This window comes from Rhinolophus sinicus, chromosome 13 (genome assembly GCF_057876585.1).
Source record: "Rhinolophus sinicus isolate RSI-liver-muscle chromosome 13, RSI-T2T, whole genome shotgun sequence".
Taxonomy (NCBI): domain Eukaryota; kingdom Metazoa; phylum Chordata; class Mammalia; order Chiroptera; family Rhinolophidae; genus Rhinolophus; species Rhinolophus sinicus.
This window is the reverse complement of record NC_142513.1, coordinates 25,218,968-25,245,748: the sequence shown is the minus strand read 5'-3', so window position 1 is coordinate 25,245,748 and position 26,781 is coordinate 25,218,968. Positions and strand designations below refer to the sequence as shown.

The window sequence follows — 26,781 nt, the reverse complement described above, 5'->3', positions numbered from 1 at the left end:
CTGGCAGCTGTACAGGGGAGGGAGTGCAGGGGAAGAAAGGCCAGTGAGGAGCCCCCAGCAAGGGTGCTGGCAGGATGTGCTGCTAAGATCTTTAGGGGGTGAAAGGGCTGGGCTTGGGACCTCTGAGACCTGAGGAGAAGGGTGGAGGGACACATGTAGGGGGCTGGGGGTTGGAGGGACCTGCCCATGTAACTGCAGGTAGAGTCCATTTGGCCCCTTTGTGACAGCTAATAATGTGTGTAATGTCCCAGGCACTTAGGGTGGATGGGCAGAGATAGAGGCAGAGACAGGCAACAGGCTGTCATCCCAGATTGTTGAGCTGATGCCATGAGGCCGCCTTTGCAGATCCTTCTCAGCTACCCAGGCCCTTTCTGGATCTTGACCCATAGACGAAGTTCAACCCCTTCCCTGGGCTCTTTCTGCTTATCAAGAAAACATATGATCCTCCTTCTCCTGCCAGCTCCCTGCTGGAGTTTTAAGGAAACAAGCTGGGAAGAGGTAAGAGGCAGGAACATGGGTTGACCATGACAAATTAGAATTATGGCAAGAAACTCTTTGGGGAGCAAGGCCTGAGGGAGAGCTGCTGTGGGTTGGCAGACAAGCAGCAGTCCTGGGACCTCATTTCCATCCAGAACTCTGGATATCTGAACCTGGCTGGGAACCACACACGTTCCAGGGAAACCATGGGGCAGAATGGCATATGACCAGCCCCAACCTATAGTCAGATTTCTTCTTTCCTGGATCTCAGAGAAGGTAGTACTGCATGTTTATACTGTACCTTACAGTTTACAAAGCACCTTCCCGAACATTATTATCCCCTGTCACTCTCATGATCAACATGATCACATCTGAGGTTTGCTCCTGCCCACACCCAGACCTCTGGCTTAGCCCCTTGCCTAGATATCTGATCTCACTATTGGCACCTTCCTTTGGCATATCAACACACTCAGGTTTCTACCATGTTTAATTTTAAAATTAGAAAAAAGCCCTTGATTCCCAAACCACTTAGATGACTGCCTTCTCTGATCTGTTAGCAGGGAACCTCCCATCTTTCCCTCCAGACCCCTGTACTCCTGTCGTCTGGCTTTGCCTTATATCATCTTTCTGAAACCATTCTCTCAGAGACACCAGTGACATCTCCACCTGCCAAGTCCAGGGCACACTCTCCAATGCCACTTTTACCTAGCCCCTTTTTAACACCAGCGCTGTCCCCACATTCTTGAAGCCCCTCATCTCGGTCTGCAGGGCCTGCCTTCCCCTGGCCTTCTTCCTGCTCCCACACTGCCTCACAGGCTTTTGGGGCTCTGCCACCCTAGCTCCATGCTGGGCCCCACCCACACTACCCATGAATGTGGATGATCCCAGTCTATCCAGTACATGAGCGATACCTTTCTCTGGTCTTCCCCAGAGCACCTATTTTCCCCAAACATTCTCCCCCGTCATGTGAAGTGTGTCACACCCACACTGTTGCCCCAGCCCAGATCCTCCTTGCCTCTACCCCCTGAAACCCATCGGTAGGAAGTTTTATCGGTTCTTGCTCACAAACCCTGCCCAAGCCTTCCCATGGGTTCCAAGCCTCAGGTCACTCAGCCTCCATCCTCCCAGTCCTTAGCTACTCCCTACACTGCACCAGGGATGGTGAGAGAAGGGGGTCGTGATTAGGGAAGGAGGGGGATTTCTGAGCTGAGGGGTAGCGGGGTTGGAGTATACTGTGAGTGGAGGCAGAACAGGGATAGTGAAGCAGGAGAGGAACCTAGGGCGCCAAAGTAAGGCAGTCCTCTCACAGAGTCTGCACTTAAATTACTCCCTGGGGGACAGATTGGCTGAAGGGAGGAAGGTGGTAAAGTGCTGTTCTCCACACCTAGGGGCAGACACTGAGAGAGTGGAATTTCACAAAGGCTTTGTTGACTGGCTTGGTGATGAACTTTCCAACCACCTAAGGCTGTAATTCCAGGTGTGGTGGCCAGAAGACTCCTGAAGGGCAAGAGTTTTGTCAGGCTTCCCTGGTCTGGGGCCTAATAGCACAGACATTAGAAGTGGGCACAGTCTGAGGAGTGCTTAAGGGGCTGGGGTATGCCACCTGGACCCCTTTACCTTGGTAAAGGAGGGCTCCCTGCCTGGTTTCTGATGGGAGTAGGGGGAAAGGGGCTGCCATCTCTAGCACAGGTATTTGAGCGTCTACACCCGTGGCAGGCACTGCCTGCTGCCCCTGCCCTGCTGCCTCTGCCTGGCTGGATTATGCAGATCTCTGGGGCAGGTGTTCCCAGGTGCAGACTTGAGACAAAGGAACGAGGAAGTGGGGCCTCCCCGAGCACAGGTAACCCGAGGCCCTGCTTGCCCTGCTGGCCCTGCTCCTGTGGGCTGGCCTTGGGGGGGGTGGCCCGCATGCCAACAGAGGGGCGCAGAGGACTTCACGGTGCATTGAGCAGGGTCAAGGTCCATAGGGAGTGGGGAAGGGGAGTAATCCAAGAACTCTTCCCGGAGGCAGTGAATTTTTAGCGAGGTTCCAAGGCGCGGAATCCTCCTGGGCACCTCTGGGTGCGAAGGCCCCTCCCCTCCCCGTCCACCTGTGGGAAAGGCAGGCCCGTAGGGAAGCTCCGCGGGCTACGGCAGATGGCGGCATTACGTCCTCCGCCCTGGCCTCAGCCTGCTCGGGGGCCTCTACCAAGGTACTGGAGCGGGGAGGGGGCCCTCCGTGCCAGGCCCCCGTGCGGCCAACTTGGAAAGATCTCCGGGAGGGCTCCCTGGACACGTGCTACAGTCGCGGTACCCGGCTGGCCGCGGAGGCCGGGGCGTGCCTGTGGTGGCCCAGAGGCGCAAGGCAATGGCAGTTCCTTCCCCAGCCCCCCAAGACCGCTTTCCCCTCCCGCGCCCGCTGCCTGCGGGCACCTGGCACTGGCAACTCCGCGAGGTGAGTCCTTCATTCCTTCCATTTCTCAGAGGAGAAAACTGCAGTCCGTGATGGCTCACTCGGCCAATCCAAAGTCGCGCAGCTGGTTGGAGCCCAGTCCTGACTGCGAGAGTGAGGCCCATGGCCTCTGCAGACCGGACCTCGGAGGGTCCCAGGCTTGAGGACCCGGCGGCCTCCCCACCCCCTTGGAAAATCAAGGAGAGGAGCCTGCGCTGGTAGTGAGCCTCCACTTCTGCCCTTGACTGCAACACCCTAAGTTAGGGTGCCGGAAGAACCCCACCCACAATTTTTGGATAGGGGTGGGTTTCTCTCCCTCCTTTAATTTCTGAGGTTCCCTCTTGGATTTAGGTACTGTGTCCCCTTCCAACCCCATCTCCCTACCAATGAGGTTGGGATGTAGGCGCCCAGACACGGGGTAAAGAACCCTCAATTCCAGTGAGTAATTGAGGGGGCCACTGAGTCTGGGAGGCTCATGGAGGAGGAGGCGGGGTTGAGGAGTGGAACACAGAGCTGAGCAAAGCTGGGAGGGTATGTGCATGGTGTCCTGGGCTTGGGTTTTGTCAGTGGGCAATAGGCAGCCCCCATTACCAAGCTATCTCTCTTACCCCATCCCCATTCCTTGTGCGTCTGGGAACTCTTGTACCCATTGTAGGGAAGGGGACACTGAAGGACAGAGTGTGGGTGGTTGGTGCAGGGGTGGGGCTGACCTATCTTGTCTTCCCACCTATACCCACAGTGCCCACCTGGCTTAATCATGGCGAAGCTGGAGACACTGCCTGTGCGTGCTGACCCGGGGCGGGATCCCCTCCTGGCCTTTGCCCCGCGGCCCTCTGAGCTCGGACCCCCAGACCCTCGCCTGGCCATGGGCAGTGTGGGCAGTGGGGTGGCCCATGCCCAGGAGTTCACCATGAAGAGTGTGGGCACCCGCACAGGGGGTGGGGGAGGCCAGGGCAGTTTCCCCGGCTCCCGCAGCAGTGGCAGTGGGACCAGCAGGGAGAGGCCCAGCCGCTACCCATCAGAGGACAAGGCTCTCGCCAATTCCCTCTACCTCAATGGTGAGCTGCGGGGCAGTGAGCACACAGACGTCTGCGGCAATGTAGTGGGCAGCAGTGGTGGCAGCAGCAGCAGCAGCGGTGGTGGCAGTGACAAGGCCCCACCACAGTATCGTGAGCCCAGCCACCCACCTAAGCTCCTGGCCACCTCTGGCAAGCTAGACCAGGTCAGTCCCCAGGGCCTTTTTCTGGGAGTGGGAGGCAGCCCAGAGAGGAGGGTGAAGTGGGCCTTTTTAGAGTTTGGGTTGTGGGCACCAGGATGGAGGCTAGACTGTGGAGCTGTGGGGTGGGGCCTTGGAGGCCAAGTCCAGCTGGTGGGACCAGGTCACAGACATGGCTTGTGGGGGCCATGAGGTGGAGCCCCAGCCCTGAGCAACTCCCAGGATGGAGATCAGTGGAAGTGGGAGGTGGGGCTGAGCAAGTCTTCGCCACAGGGAAGAGGCTGGGGCCAAGGCTAAGGCCCCTTTCTGATGCCCACTCCCCCTTCCTTGCTTTTATGCAGTGCTCGGAGCCGCTAGTTCGGCCTTCAGCCTTCAAGCCTGTTGTACCCAAGAACTTCCATTCCATGCAGAACTTGTGTCCCCCACAAACCAACGGGACCCCTGAGGGACGACAGGGCCCTGGTGGCCTCAAGGGTGGAATGGACAAGTCTCGGACCATGACCCCAGCGGGCGGGGGTGGGGGCGGCCTCTCAGACTCAGGTCGAAACTCACTCACAAGCCTGCCTACCTACAGCTCCAGCTATAGCCAGCACCTGGCACCTCTCAGTGCCTCCACCAGCCACATCAACCGCATTGGCACTGCCAGCTATGGTGGTGGGAGTGGCAGCGGCGGCAGCAGCGGTGGTGGGTCGGCCTACCAAGACCTGGGGACTTCCGACAGTGGGCGGGCCTCCAGCAAGAGCGGGTTGTCCTCATCCATGGGGCGGCCTGGCCACCTGGGATCGGGAGAGGGAGGAGGTGGAGGCCTGCCCTTCGCGGCCTGCTCACCGCCCTCGCCCAGTGCTCTGATCCAGGAGCTAGAGGAGCGGCTATGGGAGAAGGAGCAGGAGGTGGCAGCTCTGCGGCGCAGCCTGGAGCAGAGCGAGGCGGCGGTGGCCCAGGTGCTGGAGGAGCGGCAGAAGGCGTGGGAGCGCGAGCTGGCCGAGCTCCGGCAGGGCTGCAGCGGGAAGCTGCAGCAGGTGGCCCGCCGCGCCCAGCGCGCTCAGCAGGGCCTGCAGCTGCAGGTGCTGCGGCTGCAGCAGGACAAGAAGCAGCTGCAGGAGGAGGCATCCCGGCTGATGCGGCAGCGGGAGGAGCTTGCGGACAAGGTGGCCGCCTGCCAGAAGGAGCAGGCGGACTTCCTGCCCCGGATGGAGGAGACTAAGTGGGAGGTGCGGGCTGGGACCTTCTCCCCCTGCACCCACTTCCTGCTCTCCCTCTGGAGAAAGCCTGAGCAGTATCACAAGGGGAGTGAAAGGAATGGGGGCGGGGGCGGCACATTCATTAGGAGTCTGTGAGGACCAGCGGTGTCTCTGGGTTGGGTGTGACGGGAGTATCTGTCCTGAGTCTGAGGAGGGGGCCGCGTGTGTCACTCCTGCCCAGTCTGACGTTTTGGGGAGCCCTGGGGCTGGATAGGAGGGCTGGGCTGAGGTGAGAAGAGCTCTGCCTTCACCCTGGCTTCTCCCACCCACCTCCACCCAGGTGTGCCAGAAGGCCGGGGAGATTTCCCTCCTGAAGCAGCAGCTGAAGGATTCGCAGGCCGATGTGTCCCAGAAGCTGAGTGAGATCGTGGGGCTGCGCTCCCAGCTGCGGGAGGGCCGGGCCTCCCTGCGGGAGAAGGAGGAGCAGCTGCTCAGCCTGAGGGACTCCTTCAGCAGCAAACAGGCCAGCCTGGAGCTGGCCGAGGGCGAGCTGCCCACCGCCTGCCTCAAGCCGGCGCTGACCCCGGTGGACCCGGCGGAACCGCAGGATGCGCTAGCCACCTGCGAGAGTGATGAGGCCAAGATGCGCCGGCAGGCCGGGGTGGCCGCTGCCGCCTCCTTGGTCTCCTTGGACGGGGAGGTGGATGCTGCCGGGGAGAGCGGGACGCGGGCCCTGCGGCGGGAGGTGGGGCGGCTGCAGGCCGAGCTAGCAGCTGAGCGGCGAGCCCGGGAGCGCCAGGGGGCCAGCTTTGCTGAGGAGCGCCGCGTGTGGCTGGAGGAGAAGGAGAAGGTCATCGAGTACCAGAAGCAGCTGCAGCTGAGCTATGTGGAGATGTACCAGCGCAACCAGCAGCTGGAGCGGAGGCTGCGGGAGCGCGGGGCTGCGGGGGGTGCCAGCACACCCACCCCCCAACATAGCGAGGAGAAGAAAGCCTGGACCCCATCCCGCCTTGAGCGCATTGAGTCCACAGAAATCTGATCCCTGACCTGGGCATGCGGCCTTTTGACGAATGTCCTGTCAAAGGCCAGAATCCCCAGTATCCCCTCCTGCCATTTCTCTTCACCACATTTCCTGTTACCCCAGACCAAAGAGGTTCTCAGAGCAGCCTTGACCAGATCCCTCCCCTCCCCCCACTGAGTGCTCTCCCAGCTCTACCACTGCCCCTCTGGGCAGCCCACTGGGACCCTCCTCCCAAGGAGGGAACAGGGCAGAGCGAGTGGGGAGGAGGGCCCCAGCCTGCCTTTGTTGGCACACCCTTGTTGGAGATGGAGGCAGCAGGCCTACATGCTGTGAGGTGCCCCAGCCCCTCGATGGGTCTGGGCTGCTACTGTTAGCCCCAGTGGGTCCAGTGGCGCTCTCTGTGCTCACCTCCTAGGCCATGTGCCCTGAGGGGGCCTGCATGGGGTCTGCTGAAACGACAGACAGACCGTAGGCTCCTGGCCTCTCTCCTTCCTGCACCATTCTCCCTCCCTGGGCAGATTGGCAGGACAAGTGGGAGCAGATGGCCTGCTTGTGGTTGAGAGGGCTACCTGCCCAGCCCCTCCCCCCAAGGTTTCTTGGGCTCAGGCCTCAGAGCCTGACTTGGTCCTGAATGTGTGTCTATATGTGTGTGTTGGGGGAGGGAGGGGCTGGGGCTGGAGGCTCAGTGCCCAGGAAAGATGTGCTCTCCTGTTCCTGGGAAGGCTCACCTAGAGGCTTCTTAGTTCTACCCATCCCCCTTCTGGCCAGGATCCAAGGGCAACAGTCCCACATGCTTGGCGGACCCCACACCCAGGGCCACTTTCCGGCTCTAACTACAGCTATTAAGTGCTACCTGCCTCTCAGGCACTCCCCTCACCCAGTTCCTGAGGTCATGAGTCTGTGATGTCTTCCTGTGTTTTCCCCATTCCATTCCCCCAGCCTCCTGCTTTCATGCTCAGAACATCATTGTTCCAGGCCACCTCTTCCCCCAAACCTCACTTTTTCTTTCAGTAGAAAATTCTGCTTGATCTTTGGTGCACTGCTCACTTCCAAGCTCCACTAGGCCCAAGCCTGAGCCTGAGGTCTTTGTTTTTGGGGGGTGGTGGTGGTGGTGGTTGTGATTGCTCTTGAAGAACAAGGCAACCTGAGAGGAACACTGACCCTTGGGTTCCCAGGCCCTGAGGTAGCCCAGCTTTTGCCCACGATAGGCCTGGCATGGCCATCGGTGGGGGGTTGGGACAGCCAATGTGACTTCCTTCCTCCTCTCTGGGCCCTCTCAGAGTCCATCTCCTCAAGATAGGAAGGGAAAGGCAAATTTCTAATTCACCAGCAATAAAAATTGGAGGAGGCTTGGCCCTCAGCCCTGGTATTTCTCTTTTCACTCTCTTCCTCCCACCCCCAAGACTGGGTTTGGGGTGGAGAGAGCTGGCAACTACTGTGAGCAAGTCCCCCAACCCCTCACCAGCCTCCTCCTATAACTGGTGACTGTTTAGCAAGCTGTGCGTCACCCACAAAAACAGGAATGCCCCTCTGTGTGGCCTCTATCCCTTTGCACAGCCCCTTCCGGTGGCCGTCATCAGATCTCTGAACTGGGTTGGGGGCGCCATGCTGGCAATCACTGCCCATTCCACTCACCCCTCACTGCACCCACCCCAGAACTTGGGCCTGGGCCAGAGGGGAGGGGGGAAGAGAAGGTGTTAGTAGGAAAAAAAAGAAAAACAATATGAACAGACTCAGCTTTGGGACTTCCAACCACAAAATAAATTATATATAAATATATATAAATATATATCTCTACCATATGTGATGGAAAGACTTCGTTTTCTTTTCCCAAAGAAATAAAATGGAGAAAGCTTCTTGAGTAGCATTCTTTGGTCTGTTTGTGTCTTTGCAGATGTGGGAGGTGAGGCCTAGGTGAGGGGGTGGTATGGAGGGTAAAGCTAGAGTAAACAGATTTCCCAGAGGAAGCATGAGATGAGAGACAGGCGCTCACTGGGCCGTGCCGGGAGGTTGGCTCAAAGCCCAAGCTCCTCCATGTTGCCCAGAAGGAGTCGTGGTTCCACGTTTCTGCCCAAAGTGGCTTTCTCTTTAGTTCAAACTGTCACCAAAAGGGTTTCACGCTGTTTCCAGCCTGGAATCGGGACACCAGGCTGCTGGCCAAAAGGCAAGTGATGCAGGACAGCTAGATGCAGCCTGCAGTGGCCTGAGCCACCTTACAACGATGGGCTAATGTTTCAGGGCAGAATACATAGACATGAAGACAAAACCAGTTTGTAATTAGTGGTGAGGCCCCAAAAGCCGTAGGGACCCAAGCATGCTAGAAACAGGGAGCTGTCCCCTGTGGGTAAGTGCTGTCCTTTATGATAATTTCTTCTGTCATCCTCACAAAGCTGCCAATCAATAATGCATTCTGCTACAAGTAACACAATCTGATTTACCGGACCTTAAAGAGTGGTTTATTTTTCTTCACCTGACAAGTCTGCTCGTAGGCATCCTAAGTGTCATAGGTATTGGTTCATCAAGGACCTAGACTCCTCCTACTCTCCCTTTCTTAGCTTGTTCCCACCATGCCACAAGGTGGCTGCCACAGCTCCACGAACTCACTGAGGCAGCCCACTTTATCATGAAAGTAAAAACTTCCACAGAATCCTGCCAGCATGTTTCCCTTTAAATTTTGTTGGCCAGAACTGAATCACATGTTCTTCCCTCTTCAAGGGAAGCTGGGACAGTCAGTATTTGGCAAAGAAGAACAGGATTGTCATGGTTGCCTAGAAGCAATGTGGTTCATCCCCTGGGGATGGGCCCTCTGCTCTCTCTGGGTTTTGCTGGCAAAGACAAAGTCATAATCAGCAACTAACAGTGTTTGCCCTGGTCTGGCCCAAGTGAGAGAACCCTCCCTGAACAGTGGTGTCAGGGGTCTGGGGCCCCAAATATTCACACCCAGGCAAACAGTGCCCTCCACAGAGCTCAGGAGTTGGGATGCCAGGCTTGCCCCTCCTTGCAGTGAAGTGTCCTCCCTACATTGGTTTTGTCTCCCCAACGAGATGGTGCCTCGAATGAGCACCATGAATTCTTAGATCTCCTTCACAGCTCTTAGGATGGGTAGACCAGCAGCCAAGGCACTGACAAGCTATGACCGCTCTGACCAGCAGCTCTCCAGTGGCCCCCAGGAATGGCAGTCTGGGGCCAGGCCCTGGAAGATCTCAGTGGAGCCTTTTCCTTGCTTAGTAGTCCATACTGCTCAGGTTAGGGAGGTGGAGAATTACCCTGGCTCATTCGCAACAGCACTGACCTCGAGCTCCAGCTCCTCACATCCATTTCCCCTAACAGGCTCGGCTATCCATCACTAACTCTCCTGGAAGCACTTTATAGATACATCTCTATTTTAAATGCATGATTACCCTCATTGTACAGATGAGAGACTAGGCTCCCAAGACCATAAAATCCTGAGTGGTGGTCTGCGATTCGAACTTGTGTCTACGCTATTCGTTTTCTTCCAGAGCAGTGTATCCTCGGCGGTGTTTCCTCTTCGCAGGTCCTAATTCCCCCCGACTCTTCGTCGTCCTCCAGTGGAAAACGTCCTTGAAAAACGCTGATAGAGTCTTTTGAGCCTCGGCGGCACCCGTCACTCGCGCAGCAGCCGGAAATAGCGGGCAGTTGGCCGGAAGTGGGGCTGTGAGGCCCGAGTGTAGCTGGCGTAGTCGCTGTAGTGCGACAGTCTGCGGGATCTTGGGTCTGGTGTTCCGGCGCCCGCGCTGGCGAGACTCAGGTGAGTGGAGGCGGCTGGGGAGGAGGTCGCGCCGGCCGCTCCCTGCCCACCTGAGCTGTGGCCCGCGCCTCGTGCCCTCCTGGCCGGCCCAGGGCCGGCGCGTGCGGAGGCCTGTTCTGCGCTTCCCGGCGGGGTTAGCGGGCGCCTCTTGCAGACCAGGCTCGAGGGAGAACCTCGGCGACCCCCACCACTCCGGAATTCTGTAACCTTGGGCAAATGGTGTATCTGAACCTTGATTTTTTTTTTTCCCCCGCTGCGAGACGGGGATAGTAACAGTACTTGCCTCACAAGGCTGTTGTGAGATCTTCTGCCACACCTCGTGTCACACTTTGATGTGCATGCGAATCATTTGGGGATCTGGAGGTTCTGATTCTGCAGGTCTGTGGTGAGGCCTGAGAGCGCGTTTCGAACCAGCTTCCAGGTGAGGCTGATGCTGCTATTCCGCAGGGCACACTTGGAGCAGGAAGGCCCTACGTTGTTTTGCTTAGTACCCGGGATGGGGTAAGTTTTCAGTAAATAATCAATACGTATGTACCTTTCCCCCATTTTTAACAGTTTCTGGTTGCACAAGCCTCGCTAAGGGTAGTACGGATGCCCCCCTGCCTTTTTTATCCCTAGGAGTAAGAAAAATAATTGCCTTTTCTCTGTCCTGACTCAGAAAGCTATGGACCCTCTTTATCCCAGTTAGGTTAATGGACCTCCTGAGGTGCTTCACTGCTCACTCACTGTAGACCTTTGGACAGTGCTTCTTCCTGTGGAGCTGGTAGCCAAGTGCTTTAGCACCAGCATGGCTGATGTTCTAATGCTTCCGTTATTTATCGCTGCTGTATTCTGAATTCATGTTTTCTGCACTTTGGACACACTTTGAGTAGTTAGAACAGCTGCCTTTCCAGAACTAGATTCTGCAACTCCCTGCTCTGAATGGCTTTGGGCAAGCTCTGGGATGAATTCTCGACTGCCTGGTAGACCAAAATAAAACCTGAAGACTCAGTGCTGTATAATACAACTGAGAAAGTGAGGCCTTCCTTTGGCAATTATGCAGGTCTAATTTATTTGTCAATATTGCTTTCTTCCCCATTCATTAGTTTATTTTTTTCTGGTCCTCAGTAAGGCCTTGCCATTCATCATGCAAATAAGTCAACTTTGATATCAAAGAATTTTGAAGATCCCCCTTCACTTGTCTGAAATACTGTAATATGTGGCCTTGCAAGTCTAGGAAAACAGATAAAACCAAGTGTTTATGGAGTTAACAGGAGTTAACAGTGAGATACTTGGACCATTTATTTGATAATTTTTTCACATGGCTGAGAGTGCAGATACTTCTGTTTACCTACTTGGATTTTGTCAATCCTTTAATCTCATTTAGATGGGCTGAGAGGACAGGAGTTTCTGCTCTTTGTTGTTAAACTCAGAGATTGTTTAAAGATACACTCTTATCAGACCCTTTAAGAGCAGTGGCTCTAACAGAAATATCTGTGGGGCTTTGTCAGCTATGTCTGTTGGCCCTTGTTACCATTGTAATAGAGCAATAGGAGAGTCTTAGAAGGGGAGGGGAGGGTTACATAAGCTAAAAAATTTCACTGATGATTGTGATGTGCTGTTTTCTCTCCCATAAGCATGGAAACTAGAGTGAAATGGAGGAGATGGGCTGTTAGACTTGATTTGGGTTTGGCTTAGCCCTGTGGGCAATACTTACCTTGACCTAAACACCTTTGCATTAGTGCTTTACCTTTATAATAGTGGTAGTCTCCCCTATTGTAGGCTGTGCTCCTGTTTGGAAATAAGCACAGAAGAGTCTAGCCCAGTTAGCATCTGCATTAACAGCTAAGGGTCCATACTGTCAGTCTCTAAGCCTTCACCATTGGCTTTAAAGCTTTGTGTCATCATTTCTGCCCATTCTGTGGGTATCCATAAAGTTCTATAGACAGCAGGAAGTGCTTGCACTACAAATAGCTTTTCAACATTTTCCTTGAATGTTTAGGTTGCTTTATCCACTGATTATCTTGAAGAAGACCTTAATTCCCTGTTAACATACGCATTTTGTAAATTTAATTTTTATCAAAGTTGTATATGGTTTACACAAATAGATTGGGAGCTTATAACACCAAATATTAATTTACTCTCTTTTCTCCCTTCATTTTTGTACCCTAGAGGCACTTTCATCTATTTTTCTGCTTCTTTTGGCGGAAAATTTATCAGTGTAGTTCTAAATAACATATTCATGTTGCTACTTCCTGATTTCTAAGCGATATCTATGTTAATGTCTATAAAATCTTTTGACCTTTTTATTGTGGACTTTGAGGTTCTAGGTTTCTTGTATTATTACGCAATCTTCCCCTACCCATCTTCACCTCCCTTCATCCTCCCAATATAGTTTGCTCATAATTTTTGGTTCATATTAATAAGATTATATAAATATTATTCACAGCTGAGCAGGGAGTATAATATAACATTTTTTTGTCTTGTACAACATTTTTATTTTCATGGAGTTAATTTTTGTTACTATCCTGGTTTTTTTTTAATCTACCTATTCCCAGATTATCCACTAGAAGTGTAAATCTCCTCTCCCAGGTAATACCCATCTCCTCCAGCATGAACTGGTTGTTCTTTATGTCTGCTCTCAGCTCTAGTCCTGGGATCTTCCTTCATCATTATCCTGGGGTTTCCCTTTGCTTCTCTCCTATGTTGAATCCTAAATTTTGGATCACGCATCTCTCCTGCCAATTTTCAGGTCTTCAGTTGTGGTAGATCTCTCTACCTTGTTACTGGAGCATCTTGTAAACCCATTCCTTCATATAGATTTCTCTTTGAGGTATTCTCTTTGTTTTTTGTAAGTAGTATAAACTAACCATAGTGATAGCTAGGACCCTAGACGATTAGCGGTGGGCAGGGCTTTTGAGCTCATCTGGTTCTAATTCTTTAGCTCCCTGGTATCTGGATAACCCTATACATTGTTCAGTGTCTTCTCCAGCCCGTCTGGAACCTGACTCCCCTTCTCGTCTCTCCAATACATCAGCGATGTTCGTTTTGGACTCAGACAATACTTGATGTCAAACCCCACTGTGTACCTTGGCTGTGTAACCTTTGGCAGGTTTCTTAATCTTGTGAAATCTTCTTTTCCTCATCAACAGCATGGAGATAATAAAACCTACCTTACAAAAAGGGTGTGAGGATGAGAACTACTGCAGATAAAAGGCTTGGCACAGAGGAGGCTCTAAGACAATTGTGGCTCTTGGTATCTCCACCTTGGGACTTAGCGTGTATTTTTACAAATCAGAAAGAGCAATATTAATTCAAAACACGGGATCTACATCAGCCAAACATTGATATTCCAGGAAATGATTCTTTTTTCCCCCCATAAATGTTATTGGGGGATATTGGGGGACAGTGTGTTTCTCCAGGGCCCATCAGCTCCAAGTCGTTGTCCTTCAATCTAGTGGTGGAGGGCGCATCTCAGCTCAAAGTCCAGTCGATGTTTGCAATCTTAGTTGCCGCTCTAACCAACTGAGCCATCCGGCCGCCCCTCTGGAAGCTCAACGCCAGCTCGTTGTCTTCAGTCTAGTTGTGGAGGGCGCAGCTCACTGGCCCGTGTGGGAATCGAACTGGCAACCCTGTTGTTCAGAGCTCATGCTCTAACCTACTGAGCCATCCGGCTGCCCCAGAAATGATTCTTTTGTTCATTTTAGGACCATGCATAGTAATTTTATTAAGTACTGATAGGAAGTCTTGATTGACGTAATTTACATTATTTAATGTGCTTTCTAAATTATATAATTCATAAAGGTATTTGTTAAATTAATCCATATACTCTTCTGTGCTAACAGTTCTAACCCAGTAAAAAGGGGAAAAAGGTTAATTTATCAAAGATATAACAAAGTCTCTCCCACAAAGAAGCAATATAGTTACTTTTCTTTTATGTAAGTGTGTTTTAGGTGATGTCACTTATTTGTGTTCTGTTTGTTTCACTGATGTTTGTACGTACTTCTCCATGTATTGAAGCATCTCATTCTGGATGGACATTGGGGTTTTGTTTCTGTTTTATTTTTTCAGTTCTTTGCTTTAGATAGCACAGCTGTTTTGTAAAAAACAAAGTTTTGTCTTTTTAAAAAGTTATTTCTTGAGATAGTTCCCAAGATGAGATGAAAGACACAGATTTGAATAGTTTATGTCTTTAGTTGCTCATGGTGTTGGACAAAATTTACATTCCAAGTTCCAAAGCGGGTCTTCCTAAAAGCCCTGTTCTGTTACTGGCGTTCCGTTATTTGCTTTCTCTTTTCTTTCCGCTGTTCCTGTGCTGCAGTGCTAATTGAGCTTTCTAGTGACTGTTTGAGGCATAAACCTTAAATTAGCATGTAAATATTAAAGAAAAAATAAAATTATTTCAGTATTGTTTTCTAAATTTTAAAAAGTTTGCTATCTACAATCATAGGAATAAACTAATGGTCTGTAGCAAACTTTGTGTAAAGGGTGAGATAGTGTTTTATGCTTTGCAGGCCATGCATTTTGTGCCACCATAACTCAGCTTTGCTCTTGTAGTGAGAAAGCAGCCATAAACAATATGTAATGAATAGCCTGGCTATGTTCAGATAATACTTTAAACTCAGGTGGAGGGCTAGCATTGGGCCGTAATTTGCTGATAACCTGGTCTGTAACATCTGGACCCATAGATTGGAGCTTGGTGGGCAAAATGGTCCACTGGCCACAGTAAATAACCAAGTGTATAATGATTTCATGTGAAAGAATTCTGCTCTGGTTCACAAAGAAACTGGAGCATACATTCCTGCCATCCAGAGAAGCCTTTGTAGGTGGATTACCCAAACAGGCACTGACTGGCCTGCCCTGTGGGCCCCTGGTTCTTATGCCATAGGCTCTGGAAGGAAGAGGCTAACAGACAAGTTAGGTATTTCAGAAAGTCATTTTGGTCCCCTCAAGACCGTCAAGGGATTTTTGGCAGCACCAGCCCTGTCTGGTCCATATCTTGGCAGTTCAGGGTTCCCTGGGTTCTGCTTGTCAGGCTGTGGCATTTCTCGAGTGGAGGGAAAGACAATAGGCATTTAGAGAGCAAGAGTATAGCAGAGTCCATTTAATAATCTCTCCTGGTTTCTACCATGGGAGAAACATGGGACTTGTGCTGCTCACAGGCATGATAGTCAGCACGTGACTCACTGGAAGCATCCTCTGCCTCCAGAGGAAAGCTGTGCTGCTCCCTCGCACGTCAGCAGGGCGGTCGTGTGCATTGGTGTTCCGGGAACCCTGAGTCCAGCCTTGAGTTCCTTTTTGCTTCCCACCCATGAATTGACAGTGAGGAGGGCTTTGGCCTTCTGCCCTCCCCAGCCAAAATGAACGAGTTTTTGCACATACTTCCTAGTTTCATGGCTACTCTGTGATAGTGATTCAAACTGTTATCAGCCTCCTGAAGAGGACAATAGGCGTCTTATAAAAGGCATAGGAACAGCGTTAGAACAGCAGAATTCTGTAATCAAAAGTTTTGTACTTTGGGAACAGGGAAGGTTATTGTGGCTATAATTAATTAAACTTCATACCAAATTCCACGTTTTACTTTTGGTAGCTTTTTCCAACTTTCTTATTCTCCAAGTGGGCCCTTTACATGTTGACATCAAAGAGATGGAATAGGTTGTCACTTTTGTTCCCAGCTTCCTTTTTGGAAATCGGCCTTCTTCCTTCCTCTTGGAAGTTAACAGAGCAATTGTCTCGTCTCTAACCATCACTACTTTCCTTCTACCATAAAAGAAGTCTGTCCAGAGGACAGAGGAAGTCCAGAAGGAAGTCTGGACTGAGCAGCAGTCTCGAGAACTGGCCGGTAGTACCCTGGTTTTGATGTTTCCTTGTGTCTTTATGCAAAGCACAGAGTTTATCCTTGATATATGCTATCTGGGCATTCACTTACGTTGAACTTAAGTGGACAGCAAAGTTTTAATCCAGTTCTTATAATGTGTACATTTTGGTTTTGTGATGGGTGGAATCCACTTATTCTTCGTCTACCCTTTTTTCAGTATCTGGCACCAATTCTGGCCCAGTCATTTGTGATCCATGGCTCTTGTGATATGCTGAAGATTTCCAGGCAGTTTCTGTGGAACGCCTCCCCATCCAGCTCGAATCAAGCACCATATAAACAAGAAATTGCCTGGTCAGACCTGTGAGGACTGGGTTCTGACCGCCAAAACGGTCAGTACTGTCGCCAGAATGGCAGCCACTCTGAAGCTATTCAAACCTTTAGGACATCGAGCGTTTTGCGGTCCTTTTGCCTATAGTGCAACCCAAAGTGTGGCATATTGGAATGTGGGAAACCGCACACGGCACAGGGGACAAGACCCTCCAGAGCACAGTAGCCTCCACCATCCTGCCAAAAAAGTTGAGAAAACTTGTAACACCTCCTCTCCTCGTAGGACCCTGACAACCAGCAGTGCCCTGCCGGGTGTGGAACTCAGCAGGGCTTCTGCCTCGAAGGCCAGCGCGCTGAAGCCAGGCTCACCCAGGGCCATGAAAATTGATGAAGAGGATGTAGAGGTTTTTGATTCCTTTGAAGACCCCCGAGTTTTCCTACAGCTCAGACCAGAGTACCAGCTTCACAGCTATAACAGAGCTGAGCCTTGTCAGCCACTGTCTGTTTCAGAAGGTGAACTCATTTTGCACAAAGTCACAGTTTATCAAGATAATCTCCAACCTCAAACCATTGCCGATTATTTGTGTAAGCTGAGCTCTGTGCCTGCAGAGCAGCGTCCTGTTTTGCTGTCCAATGCCCGCTTTGCTTTGCTCTGCCAGCTGAGTGTGAAAAACATACAGCTCTTTGATGCCCCAGAGCTGATCAATATTTTGAAAGCCTTTGTCAGTTTAGGAATTCCTCATTCCCACTCGATGCTAGATGTGTATGAAACCAGAGTTTGCCATAAGGTGTGGGAGATGAGTCTGGATCAACTTCTCTTGGTGGCTGATCTCTGGCGGTACTTGGGCCGCAGAGTACCTCGGTTTTTTGAAATATTTTTCAGTTATCTGAATCTGCACTGGAAAGATCTATCCTTATCCCAGCTGATTCACTTGATTTATATTATAGGCGAAAGTCGTCAGGTACCCCAGGAACTAATGCAAAAACTGGAATCGTTGATCATCAAGTATATAGATTTTATCAATTTAGAGGAGGCTGGTACCATCTGTTTGGGGTTCTTTAAATCAAGTAGTAGTCTCTCTGAATTTGTCATGCGCAAAATCGGAGACTTGGCCTGTGCTGACATGCAACGCCTGAGTAGTTACGCCTTAGTGAATATCCTCAAAATGTTCCGTTTCACTCACGTGGATCACATGAACTTCATGAAGCAATTTGGGCAGATTGCTCCTCAGCGGATTCCTTCCCTGGGCGTCCAGGGCGTCATGCACCTGACTCTTGCCTGCTCGGCCTTACGCATTCTGGATGAAGGGGTAATGAACGCTGTGGCTGCTTCTTTGCCTCCTAGGGTAGCATACTGCCGAAGTAAAGACGTGGCCAAGATTCTGTGGTCATTTGGAACTCTGAACTATAAGCCACCCAATACGGAAGAGTTTTATTCTAGTCTGATAAATGAGGTTCACAGAAAGATGCCTGAGTTCAACCGATACCCAGAACACCTGCTCACTTGCCTGCTGGGCCTGGCGTTTTCCGAGTACTTTCCAGTGGAGCTCATCGATTTTGCTTTGAGTCCAGGGTTCATCAGGATAGCTCAGGAGAGAAGTAAGTTTGAACTCACTAAGGAGCTGTATACACTTGATGGTACAGTTGGCATTGAGTGTCCAGATTACAGAGGCAATCGTCTTAGTTCTCACCTTCAGCAAGAGGGGTCAGAGCTACTGTGGAATTTAGCTAGGAAGGATATGAGCTCAAAGCCTGAGTTTCTAGAAGCTCTCCTTTTACTTGAGACCATGTTGGGTGGGCCCCAGTACATCAAACACCATATGATTTTGCCTCATACCCGATCTTCTGACCTCGAGGTCCAGCTTGATGTTAACATGAAGCCATTACCATTTAACAGAGAAGCCGTACCCACTGAAGATGTAGCCAAATTAAGGCTTAAGCATGTGGGAGTCAGCCTTACAGATGCTTTGATAAATCAGCTACTAAAAGGGAAAACAGGAGGGCATTTCCAGGGGGAAACTGAGTCGGAGACTGGGCAGCAGCCCATGGAATCAGAGAAGAAGGCAGCAATGCCCTTGGAGTGCTCCCTTCACACTGTGGCAGACAGATTGGGGGCCACGGAGATGGCTGGCCTGTGCCCCCCAGCCTGCATGCAGGCCCCACAAGTGAAGCTGGCTATTCAGTTAACAAATAAGAACCAGTATTGCTACGGTTCCAGGAATCTGCTTGGATTGCACAATATGAAGAGGCGGCAACTGAACCGGCTTGGCTACCGTGTGGTAGAGTTATCCCACTGGGAATGGCTCCCACTACTGAAACGCACTCGCTTAGAAAAGCTGGCGTTCCTCCATGAGAAGGTGTTCACCTCTGATCTCTGACGGGCCTTCAGGGCATTTTTACTCAGCAATGCTGTCGATGTGTACTGTACCAGGTGTGAAGCAGTTACAAAATCCAGAATGTAGGTTTGTAATAAAAGCATCTGTTGAGAAGACTCAGTTGTACTCTTGTCTTTTGCAGATTGAAGCTAGTACATGTTATTGTGAATTAATTGTAACCTCTCCAGTTGTGCAAGTTGCTGCTCATTTGTGCAGTTACATAAACATCTAAATATGCCCGATTTTCAGGTAATTCCTATTGCATTTTTCTTTGTTCACCATCCTTGTCTCATGGTTATTTTGAATTTTTAGGATAAAAGTGTTGTCAGACATTGTCTCAAACCAGTTTTAAAAAACTGGTTTACCTATACTTTGTCATAAAATAAGAGTCTTTTACAACTTCTGTTACATTTCGGGATTCTCCCTGCCCCATTCATGTTTTCTTCACACCCTCTAAAATTAAAGTCCTTATTCTTGTTTAGATTCGTTTGGTTGTCCTTAGTTGCTGATTCTGCCTGCTTTAAAAGGCCATTTCAGAACCAGTGAGCTTAATATCTTCCTCGTAGCTCCCTCTTCTCCATTTCTATTTCATTTGCATAAACGACCCCAGCCTACCCCACCTCACGCCCAGGATAGTTTCTCTGTAAAACTGGATCTAGAATAGAATTATATGAGTGCCTGTTGGTCCAGTGGTTCTCAAATATGATGACCGGGAGAAATGTGTTTCATGGCAAGTAGCTCAGACGAGTAGGAACTTATTATGGCCCATAATAGGAGGTCTAATGGGCTGAGGTTTGGTTGTTTTTGAGCCATAGGCATAAGGAAATTGTATATATGTCACTAACTTAATACAGGTAGCGTTTGTAAACACTTGGAATCTATGAGAATGTCTTTTAAAAGGATCCCTTCCACCATTAACAAGGTCTCAAAGATGACTTCTTCAGAGAGGACTCGCCCACGCGTGCTGACTAAAACAGTGCCCGTTGGTCTTTCATCATGCTGTCACCTTCTCCAGCTTCATTTTCCTCACTGCGCTCAGCAGTGTCAGAAATGATTCTTTATTTGTTTGCTTACTGGTCTCCCTGTTGGTGGAAGGTAGCCTTTGAGTTAACTTTGTCTAGTTCATTTATCTCTAGTGCTGAGAGAGAATGGGTCGGAGCACACAGACGGTTTAGTGAGTGAGATGGGGCTTTGCTGGAGAGTTGGGGGTGGAAGGAAGGCGGAGGGTGGGACTAGAGAGGCAGAGAGTGTCTGGGTCACAGAGGCCCGTGACCTTGCTGAATGGCCAAAGTCTGCAGGGGCTGGGTACCTCTAAAGGTATCTCAGTCAGGGACTAACTGGGCAGATTCATGTTTTAGAAATGTCAGGTAAGAAGCAGGATAGGGCTAGATTGGGGGTGGGGGGTGCATGAGATGAGGGCCAGAACTATGGGAATGGGATTTGAATTCTAGAGATGTTTGGAAGGGAAAAAAGACAAGACTTGGTAACTGATTAGGTTGGGGAATGAAGATTTTGGTTCCTGGATTGATACGAAGTCAGAAACAAAAATTGGGGTCAAAGCAGAAAGGAATTTGGGTAGAGGATTAATGATGAGTCTGCCTGGTCATGCTGAGACGGCCCACCAGGCAGAAAGCTTCAGGCTGGCGTCCCAGCTGGGGATGGCAGGTAGCAGTCAGAACCACACGTGAATTAAACTGCCTTGGCCGGCTGGGAAGGAGCTTATTGCAGATAGCAAGGGGAGAAGATGACCAAGAACGGAATTCCAGCATTTATGAGAGGGTAAAGCAAAGGAGATCCAGTGATACAGACAAAGAAAACATAATCAAACTTAAGGAGCAAATGGTGGCATAGAAGTGTGTCAGGTTTCTGAGAGATCACCCTCCCTAGGACACTCCAAAAAGCCCTTATGTTCACAGTTACGGTTTATTACAGTGAAAGGATACAGATAAAATCAAAGGAAAAAGGAATTCGTTTGGAGACCAGGCACAGCCGTTAGTTGTCCTCTTCCAGTGGAGTCATGAGACAGCTCTTAATTTATTCCAGCAGGGATGTTTGACAACATGTACAGACACTGCCAATCAGGGAAGCTCACCTGAGTCTTGGTGTGCAGGGTTTTTTATTGGGGGTCAGCCATGTAGGTACGGAGTGCCCACGTGGCCGAACCTTAGTTACTCAGGCCCCAGACCCTGGGTCCAGCTGATTACAGCATGGCTTCTGGCTCCCACCATAAATCACACTGTTGGTGTAAACTATTTGGCGTGGCCCGAGGCCCCAGGTGTATATATACATATAGACAATTTTTCAGGTCCGATGTTCTGAGCGCTTAGAGATTATCACCCAGTCGGTGGTGAAGGGCCCGTTTCTTTGGAATGTGTGGGATTTGCGTACCCCAGGCCTGCTGAGTTAACCTTTACTGCGTAGAAACCAAAAGGAAAGGAGGGCATTTTAAAAAGGGTCTGTATGTCAGTTGCTAGGGAGTGAGCAGTTAAGGCAAGAACTGCAAATTCAGTAAATTTGGCAACATATGTCACTGATGACGTTAACAATAGCGGTTTGAATTGAACTGTCAGGGCAAAAGCCAGGTTGCACACCCACTGAATGAGTGAGAGTTAAGGAATGGGGTGCAAGTGTCGAGGTAATTCCTTGAGAACTTTTGAAGAGAAGGGGAAACTTGAGCGCAATTTAGAGTAGGACTAGGATTGCCAGATAAAATACACACTGCCCAGTTATATTTGAATTTCAGATAAGCAGTGAATAATGTTTTGTAAATTACATGCAAATTAGCCATTTTAAACAAAGTGTACAGTTCAGTAGTATTTAGTACATTGATACTGTTGTACAGCTAACTATCTAGTTCCGGAACTTTTCTTCACCCCAAAAGGAAGCTCCATACCCATTAAGCAGTCACTCCACGTTTCCCTGTCTCCGCAGACCCTGGCAACTACTGATCTGCTTTCTGTCTCTGTGGATTTGCCTGTTCTGGATATTTTTTAAAAGTGGAATTATACATTAGGTAGCCTTTTTGGTCTGGCTTCTTTTACTTAGCATAGTGTTTTCAGGGTTCCTCCGTGTTACCGCATGGACCCGTACTTCATTTCTTTATATGGCTGAATAATACTCAGTTGTGTGGATATACCATATCTTGTTTATCCATTCAGTAGTTGATGGACCTTGGGTTGTTTTGGCTCTTGTGAATAGTGCTGCTGTGACCATTCATATACGCATTTTTGTTTGAACACCTGTTTTTTTCAGTACATTTGGGTATATACCTAGGAGTGAAATTGCGGGGTCATGTTTTAACTCTGTATTTAACTTATTGAGGACTTCCAAACTTTCCATGGTAGCTATACCATTTAAATTCCTAATAGCAATGTACTAGGGTTCCATTTTTTGCCAAAATTCGTTATTTTCTGTGTGTTATTTTGATAGCCATCCTAGTGGGTGTGAAGTGGTTTTGATTTGCATTTCCCTAATGACTAATGGTGTTCAGCGTCTTTCAGTCTTAACAGTATTAAATCTCCAATGCATGAACACAGGATGTCTTTCCATTTATTCAGGTCCTTAATTGCTTTCATCAACATTTTGTAGTTTGCAGTGTACAAGTCTCAAACCACCTCAGTTAAGTTTATTCTGAAGTATTCTTTTTGATGCTATTATAAATGGAATTGTCTTAATTTCCTTTATGAATTGCTCTTTGCTAATGCATAGAAATACAACTGATTTACCCAGCACTTTTGCGTAATTCTTGTATTAGCTCTAATTGTGTGTGTGTGTGTGTGTGTGTGTGTGTGTGTGTGTGTGTGTGTGGAGATTCTTTAGGGTTTTCTGTATATAGGATTGTGTCATTTGTGGATAGAGATTTTTACTTCTTTCTTTCCGTTTTGGGTACCCTTTTATTTTTTCTTCTGGCCTAATTGCTCTGGCTAGAACTTCTGGTATGAAGTTGAATAGAAGTCGTGACGGCAGCAGGCGTCCTCATCTTGTTCCTGATCTTACAGGGAATGCTGTCAGACTTTCACCATTGAGTGTCCTAGCTGTGGGGTTTTCATAAATGCCCTTTATTGTGTTGAGGACGTTCCTTTCAATCCCTAGTTTTCTGACTGTGCAATAAATAATTTTTTAGTGTATATCTCAAATAGTACATGGGACATTCTTATACTAAATGAAAAAAATCTATTGTTTGTCCAATTTTCAGATATAAGTGGGCATTTAAAACTTTTGTTTGCTAAATTGGCAACCCTAAAAAAGACAGCACCAAAGCAGGGTTTTTGGAGGAGGCTGCTGAGGCCAGAAGAGACTTGAATGTTGTTTACGTGTTGAGGAAAGGGTCCAATAGTCAGAGAAAAGTTGCGGATTCAGGAGAGAGGCAAGCACAGATGAAATCAGGCCTGAGGAGAGGGATGGCGTTAGGGTCAGGTTCCCTCACCTGAGTTCCCACAGAATTTTGCTGACACTGCTGTTAAAAGGCCCTGAACGATTGATGTCAGAACTCGGTCCATGTCCTTGTTTTGAGACTGTGGCTCTTCATCTCTGCCTTGTTTTGAGCCCATGAGTTTTTGAAAAGTGTCTACTTGGACATAGCAGAGAGCCTTGCACGTATTAAGCCCTTGAAGGGTGAACTGTGTCCTGGTTCCCTGTGCACTCTTACTGGTGGGTGACTGGGGGTAGCCTGGGACAGCTGTCTCTCCTTTTAACCAGCTTGAAGCAAAATGCACACAAGTCCATTTTTTTTCATGATGGGCAAGTAACTCACTTTAGAAATTATAAGAAGTATTGTACTTCTTTAAAAGCTGAAGTGCCCAATTTATAAAATTGCTCAGTGCATTGGTATTCCACCCACTCTTTGAGGTTAAATGCTTTTCTCTTATTTGACAGGTAATCTTTTCTTCTTCTTTTTCCCCCCTCTGTAACCTGTTTGAGCCTAGTCTTTAAAATTACTGCCAGAATTACTTTCCATTACGTTTTTGTGAGATTCGAAAGTCAGATTTTGTAACTGAGCCACGGCAACTTCTTCGAGAGCCAAAAGAAGATGGATGCTGAGGTGTTCAGAAAGTGTCATGGTCACCTTGTCCCCTTTTAAGTTACCCCTCTGTGCTGCCCACCCCCAGATTCTGAGTTCTCAGTAACAAAAAGATTTGCTTGGCTGCTTCAAGCTCCAAAGAAGCACAGGCAGAAACCTCCCAGATAGGATCACCAACTTTTCCCACTTTGCCTGGGACTCTCCTGGTTTTAGCACTGAGAGTTCCACATTCTGGAAAATACTTCAGTCCTGGGTAGACCACGTGGTTGGTCCCCTCACCTTTGGATCTCTTCTCAGCCCTTCCCTTGTACTTTCCTTTACTCGGCCTGAGTACAGGGAGGCAGAAGAGAAAGGTCTGTCTCCATCTGGACATCCAGTCCTGCAGGGCTGTCAGCTGCAGGAAGTCCTGTGGGTCTGTATCTAGAGCCTTGCTCCTGTCTGATACCATCCTGCGACCTCAGCAACCCATCCAGTTGTTTAACTACCTATGTCAACTTTAAATATATGAAAAGAAAAAAAAAAACTTTTCCCACTACTCTAATACATTGCATATTTTAAATTTCTGCATGTCCACTATTACCTCCCAAGCTCTTCATGTATATATATTCCTGGATACAGATTTTTAACAAATGTGTGATCATAATACTTCTTTTTTGTGTTCTTTTTCTTTATATATACTTATTTATTTATTATTGGGGAATATTGGGGAACAGTGTGTTTCTCCAGGACCCATCAGCTCCAAGTCAAGTCGTCGTTTTCAATCTAGTTGTGGAGGGCGCAGTTCATTGGCCCATGTGGGAATCAAACCGGCGACCTTAGTGTTATGAGCACTGCACTCTAAACAACTGAGCCAACTGAGCCAACCAGTTTATAAACTACAAAAGTATATATAAAGAGCCACCCCTCTTTATATATACTTTTGTAGTTTTCTGCATAGTCATATTATTTGACAGGTACACCAAGAATAAATGTGTCACTTAAGTTTGTTTCTTTATAGTGTGGGTAGTGGAATTAATTGGATTCTTCAGTTGAGGGGCTTAGAACTTCAAGACGTCTGTGCTAATAGAGTATTTGGACTTATAAAAGACTTGTTAAAGGAAAGTATAGGCATCCTTGTGGTGGAACTGTTCTATCTTGACTATGGTAGTGATTACACAAATCTACGCATAGAATAAAATTTCAGAGAACTGAATACACAGGCACACACAAAGAAGTGTATCTGAAATACAAAATCTGAATAAGGTCTTTAGACTGTATCGTTCTTACTTTCCTGGTTATGATGTTATACTATAGCTATGCAAGATGTTACCACTGAGGGAAACTTATTAAGGGTACGTGGGATCTCTCTGTATTATTTTTTATGACTACACCTGAATCTACAATGATCTTAAAATAAAAAGTTAATTAAAATGTTTAAAAGTGAAAGATTTCTTATAAGGTAGCTTTGCAATCCTTGTGATATACTCAGTAATATATTATACATAGTTCATTTCCCTCCCGTTCTCTTAAAGAATACTCCTCCCTCAAAAAAAATTAAAGGAAGAAAACGTCTAGGGAAAAACTGGGACTGCTAGTTTATTTCTAAGTAGTTTGTACTTTGATACTCATTCTTGATGTCTTCAGGAAGCCATTCGCAAATATATCCCTTCATGTAGTATAAAAAAAAGATGGTAGGAACACATCAGCTAGAGGAAAAAGAAACCCCTTGAAGGGTGAATTGCCTTTAAGTGGTTTAGAATTGCTGTTGTTGTCTAGGAGGTTGATGGCAGACTTTTCGTTAGTGTCATTTCTTTTCCTAGTTATAATAAGCCTCCTATGACTTCCCTTTGACCAGTAGCTTTCAAACTTTTTTTTTTTTTTTTTTTGCTACAACCCTTAGTAAGGAATACCTTTTACATCAAAACCCAGGATAATTAGAAAGATAGACAGACGGATGGACGGACGGACAGATCTATATATCCGAAACAAAATTTTCACAAAACACTGCTCACCCTCGTGTGTGCTGCACTCTGACATTTTCTTTCTATTCTTCATAATTTTTAAAAATGCTGATTATGGCTCAGTAATTTGAGTTCTTGATCCTTGATCTATGCTTTGGATAAACACGCCCTCAGCCCACTAGGTAAAGCAGTCTGAATCCCGTGGCGTAACATTCAAGGCCCTCCCCATCTGGCTCTGGCTGCCATTCCAGCCCTGCTTCCTCCACCCCCCTCTAGCTAAGTGCCATATTCAGCGTTTCCTGAACCTGCCTCACACTGTCCCATCTCGATGCCTTGACTCTCACTGGTCCCCCTCCCTTTTGTTCCTGTTCTTACCTCTTGGCTCCTATAATCAAGCATTATTGTCCATTGTGCCTTTAGTATGTAGTATCTGTCACTCTTCAGAACCGCCCATGAGCTCAGGCATGTGTCCTAGTTGTCCCCAGTTCAAATGTCATTCTTGACTTCTGGGTAGACTTCTGGCCAGTGCTTTTCAAATTTTTTCATCAAGAGTCATGATAAGTACCTTTTATATTGGATCTACTTTATACATTTGTTGCATGTATTTATATGAAACATAAATAAGTTTCATGACAATGCCCATGCTATGTACACTTTGATATTTTGTATTGTCTTTTAGTTATTTCTTTTCTTCAACCCATAACTTGGTTTCAAAACCAAATTGCAAAACACTGATTTAGGCCATCCTTTCCCACTCTGAATGTCATCTACAGAAAGCCCTGTTACAGACCTGTAAGGAAGACTTGAGGACAGGTCTGGGAAGAAGTTAAAGTGAATAAACTAGATAAATACATTTCAACATAGAAAAACCTTAAAATAATAATAACTTAATAGAAAAGCAAGTTACAAGATGATACGCATAGTATATTATTATGGTACATTAGAACTACGTAAACCTACTGTATGTTGTTTATGGATATATACATACCTGTACACATTTCAATGAGAGACACCAACTTCAGACACTTGCTTCTTTGGTAAAAAGGGAGAAGAAAGAGGATCTGTGGTTATTGTTTATATCTTTTCAATTTTGCCCTTAATGAAATGAGAAGCAAACATGACAAAATGTTAACATTTGCTAAATCTAGGTGGTGAGTGTCTACTATATTATAATATTTTACATTTTTATCTAAAATATTTTATAAAATCTCTGAAAAGAAAATTGAC

General features: G+C 48.2%; 3 protein-coding genes across 8 annotated transcripts in view; all 3 read left to right on the top strand.

The window, feature by feature from the left end:
• The first annotated feature begins 2,979 nt into the window (after positions 1-2,979).
• LZTS3 (leucine zipper tumor suppressor family member 3) lies at positions 2,980-8,193 on the top strand. Of its 2 annotated transcripts, none has more exons than XM_019733736.3 (4): positions 2,980-3,126; positions 3,648-4,130; positions 4,466-5,335; positions 5,646-8,193. In XM_019733736.3, the coding sequence occupies exons 2-4, from the start codon at positions 3,666-3,668 to the stop codon at positions 6,342-6,344; spliced, it is 2,034 nt and encodes a 677-aa protein (XP_019589295.2). In that variant the 5' UTR covers positions 2,980-3,126; positions 3,648-3,665; the 3' UTR covers positions 6,345-8,193. The 2 variants fall into 2 exon arrangements, with proteins under 2 accessions (XP_019589295.2, XP_019589294.2); XM_019733735.3 differs by having other exon boundaries at positions 3,073-3,210.
• A 1,772-nt stretch (positions 8,194-9,965) lies between these two features.
• The window catches only part of UBOX5 (U-box domain containing 5), a 30,785-nt gene continuing 13,969 nt past the window's right edge, over positions 9,966-26,781 (top strand). For 3 of the 5 annotated variants that reach the window (XM_019733744.3, XM_019733741.3, XM_019733738.3), the window contains exon 1: positions 9,966-10,095. The gene's annotated coding sequence lies outside the window, so the exon portion shown is untranslated. Of the gene's footprint in view, positions 10,096-10,157; positions 10,597-18,710; positions 18,844-26,781 lie in introns of those variants that run through there. The other 2 variants (XM_019733739.3, XM_019733737.3) reach the window with 2 other exon arrangements.
• On the top strand, positions 16,300-18,710 carry FASTKD5 (FASTK mitochondrial RNA regulator 5). The gene has a single exon (XM_019733732.3). It carries the CDS (start codon positions 16,300-16,302, stop codon positions 18,595-18,597), a length of 2,298 nt encoding a protein of 765 aa, XP_019589291.2. The 3' UTR covers positions 18,598-18,710.

Excerpts from the sequence above, each read along its gene's own strand:
- LZTS3 (XM_019733736.3), top strand. The coding sequence starts at position 3,666 with ATGGCGAAGCTGGAGACACTGCCTGTGCGTGCTGACCCGGGGCGGGAT. Across the intron at positions 4,131-4,465 it reads CCTCTGGCAAGCTAGACCAG|TGCTCGGAGCCGCTAGTTCG; the intron begins GTCAGTCCCCAG and ends GCTTTTATGCAG. Across the intron at positions 5,336-5,645 it reads TGGAGGAGACTAAGTGGGAG|GTGTGCCAGAAGGCCGGGGA; the intron begins GTGCGGGCTGGG and ends ACCTCCACCCAG.
- FASTKD5 (XM_019733732.3), top strand. The coding sequence starts at position 16,300 with ATGGCAGCCACTCTGAAGCTATTCAAACCTTTAGGACATCGAGCGTTT.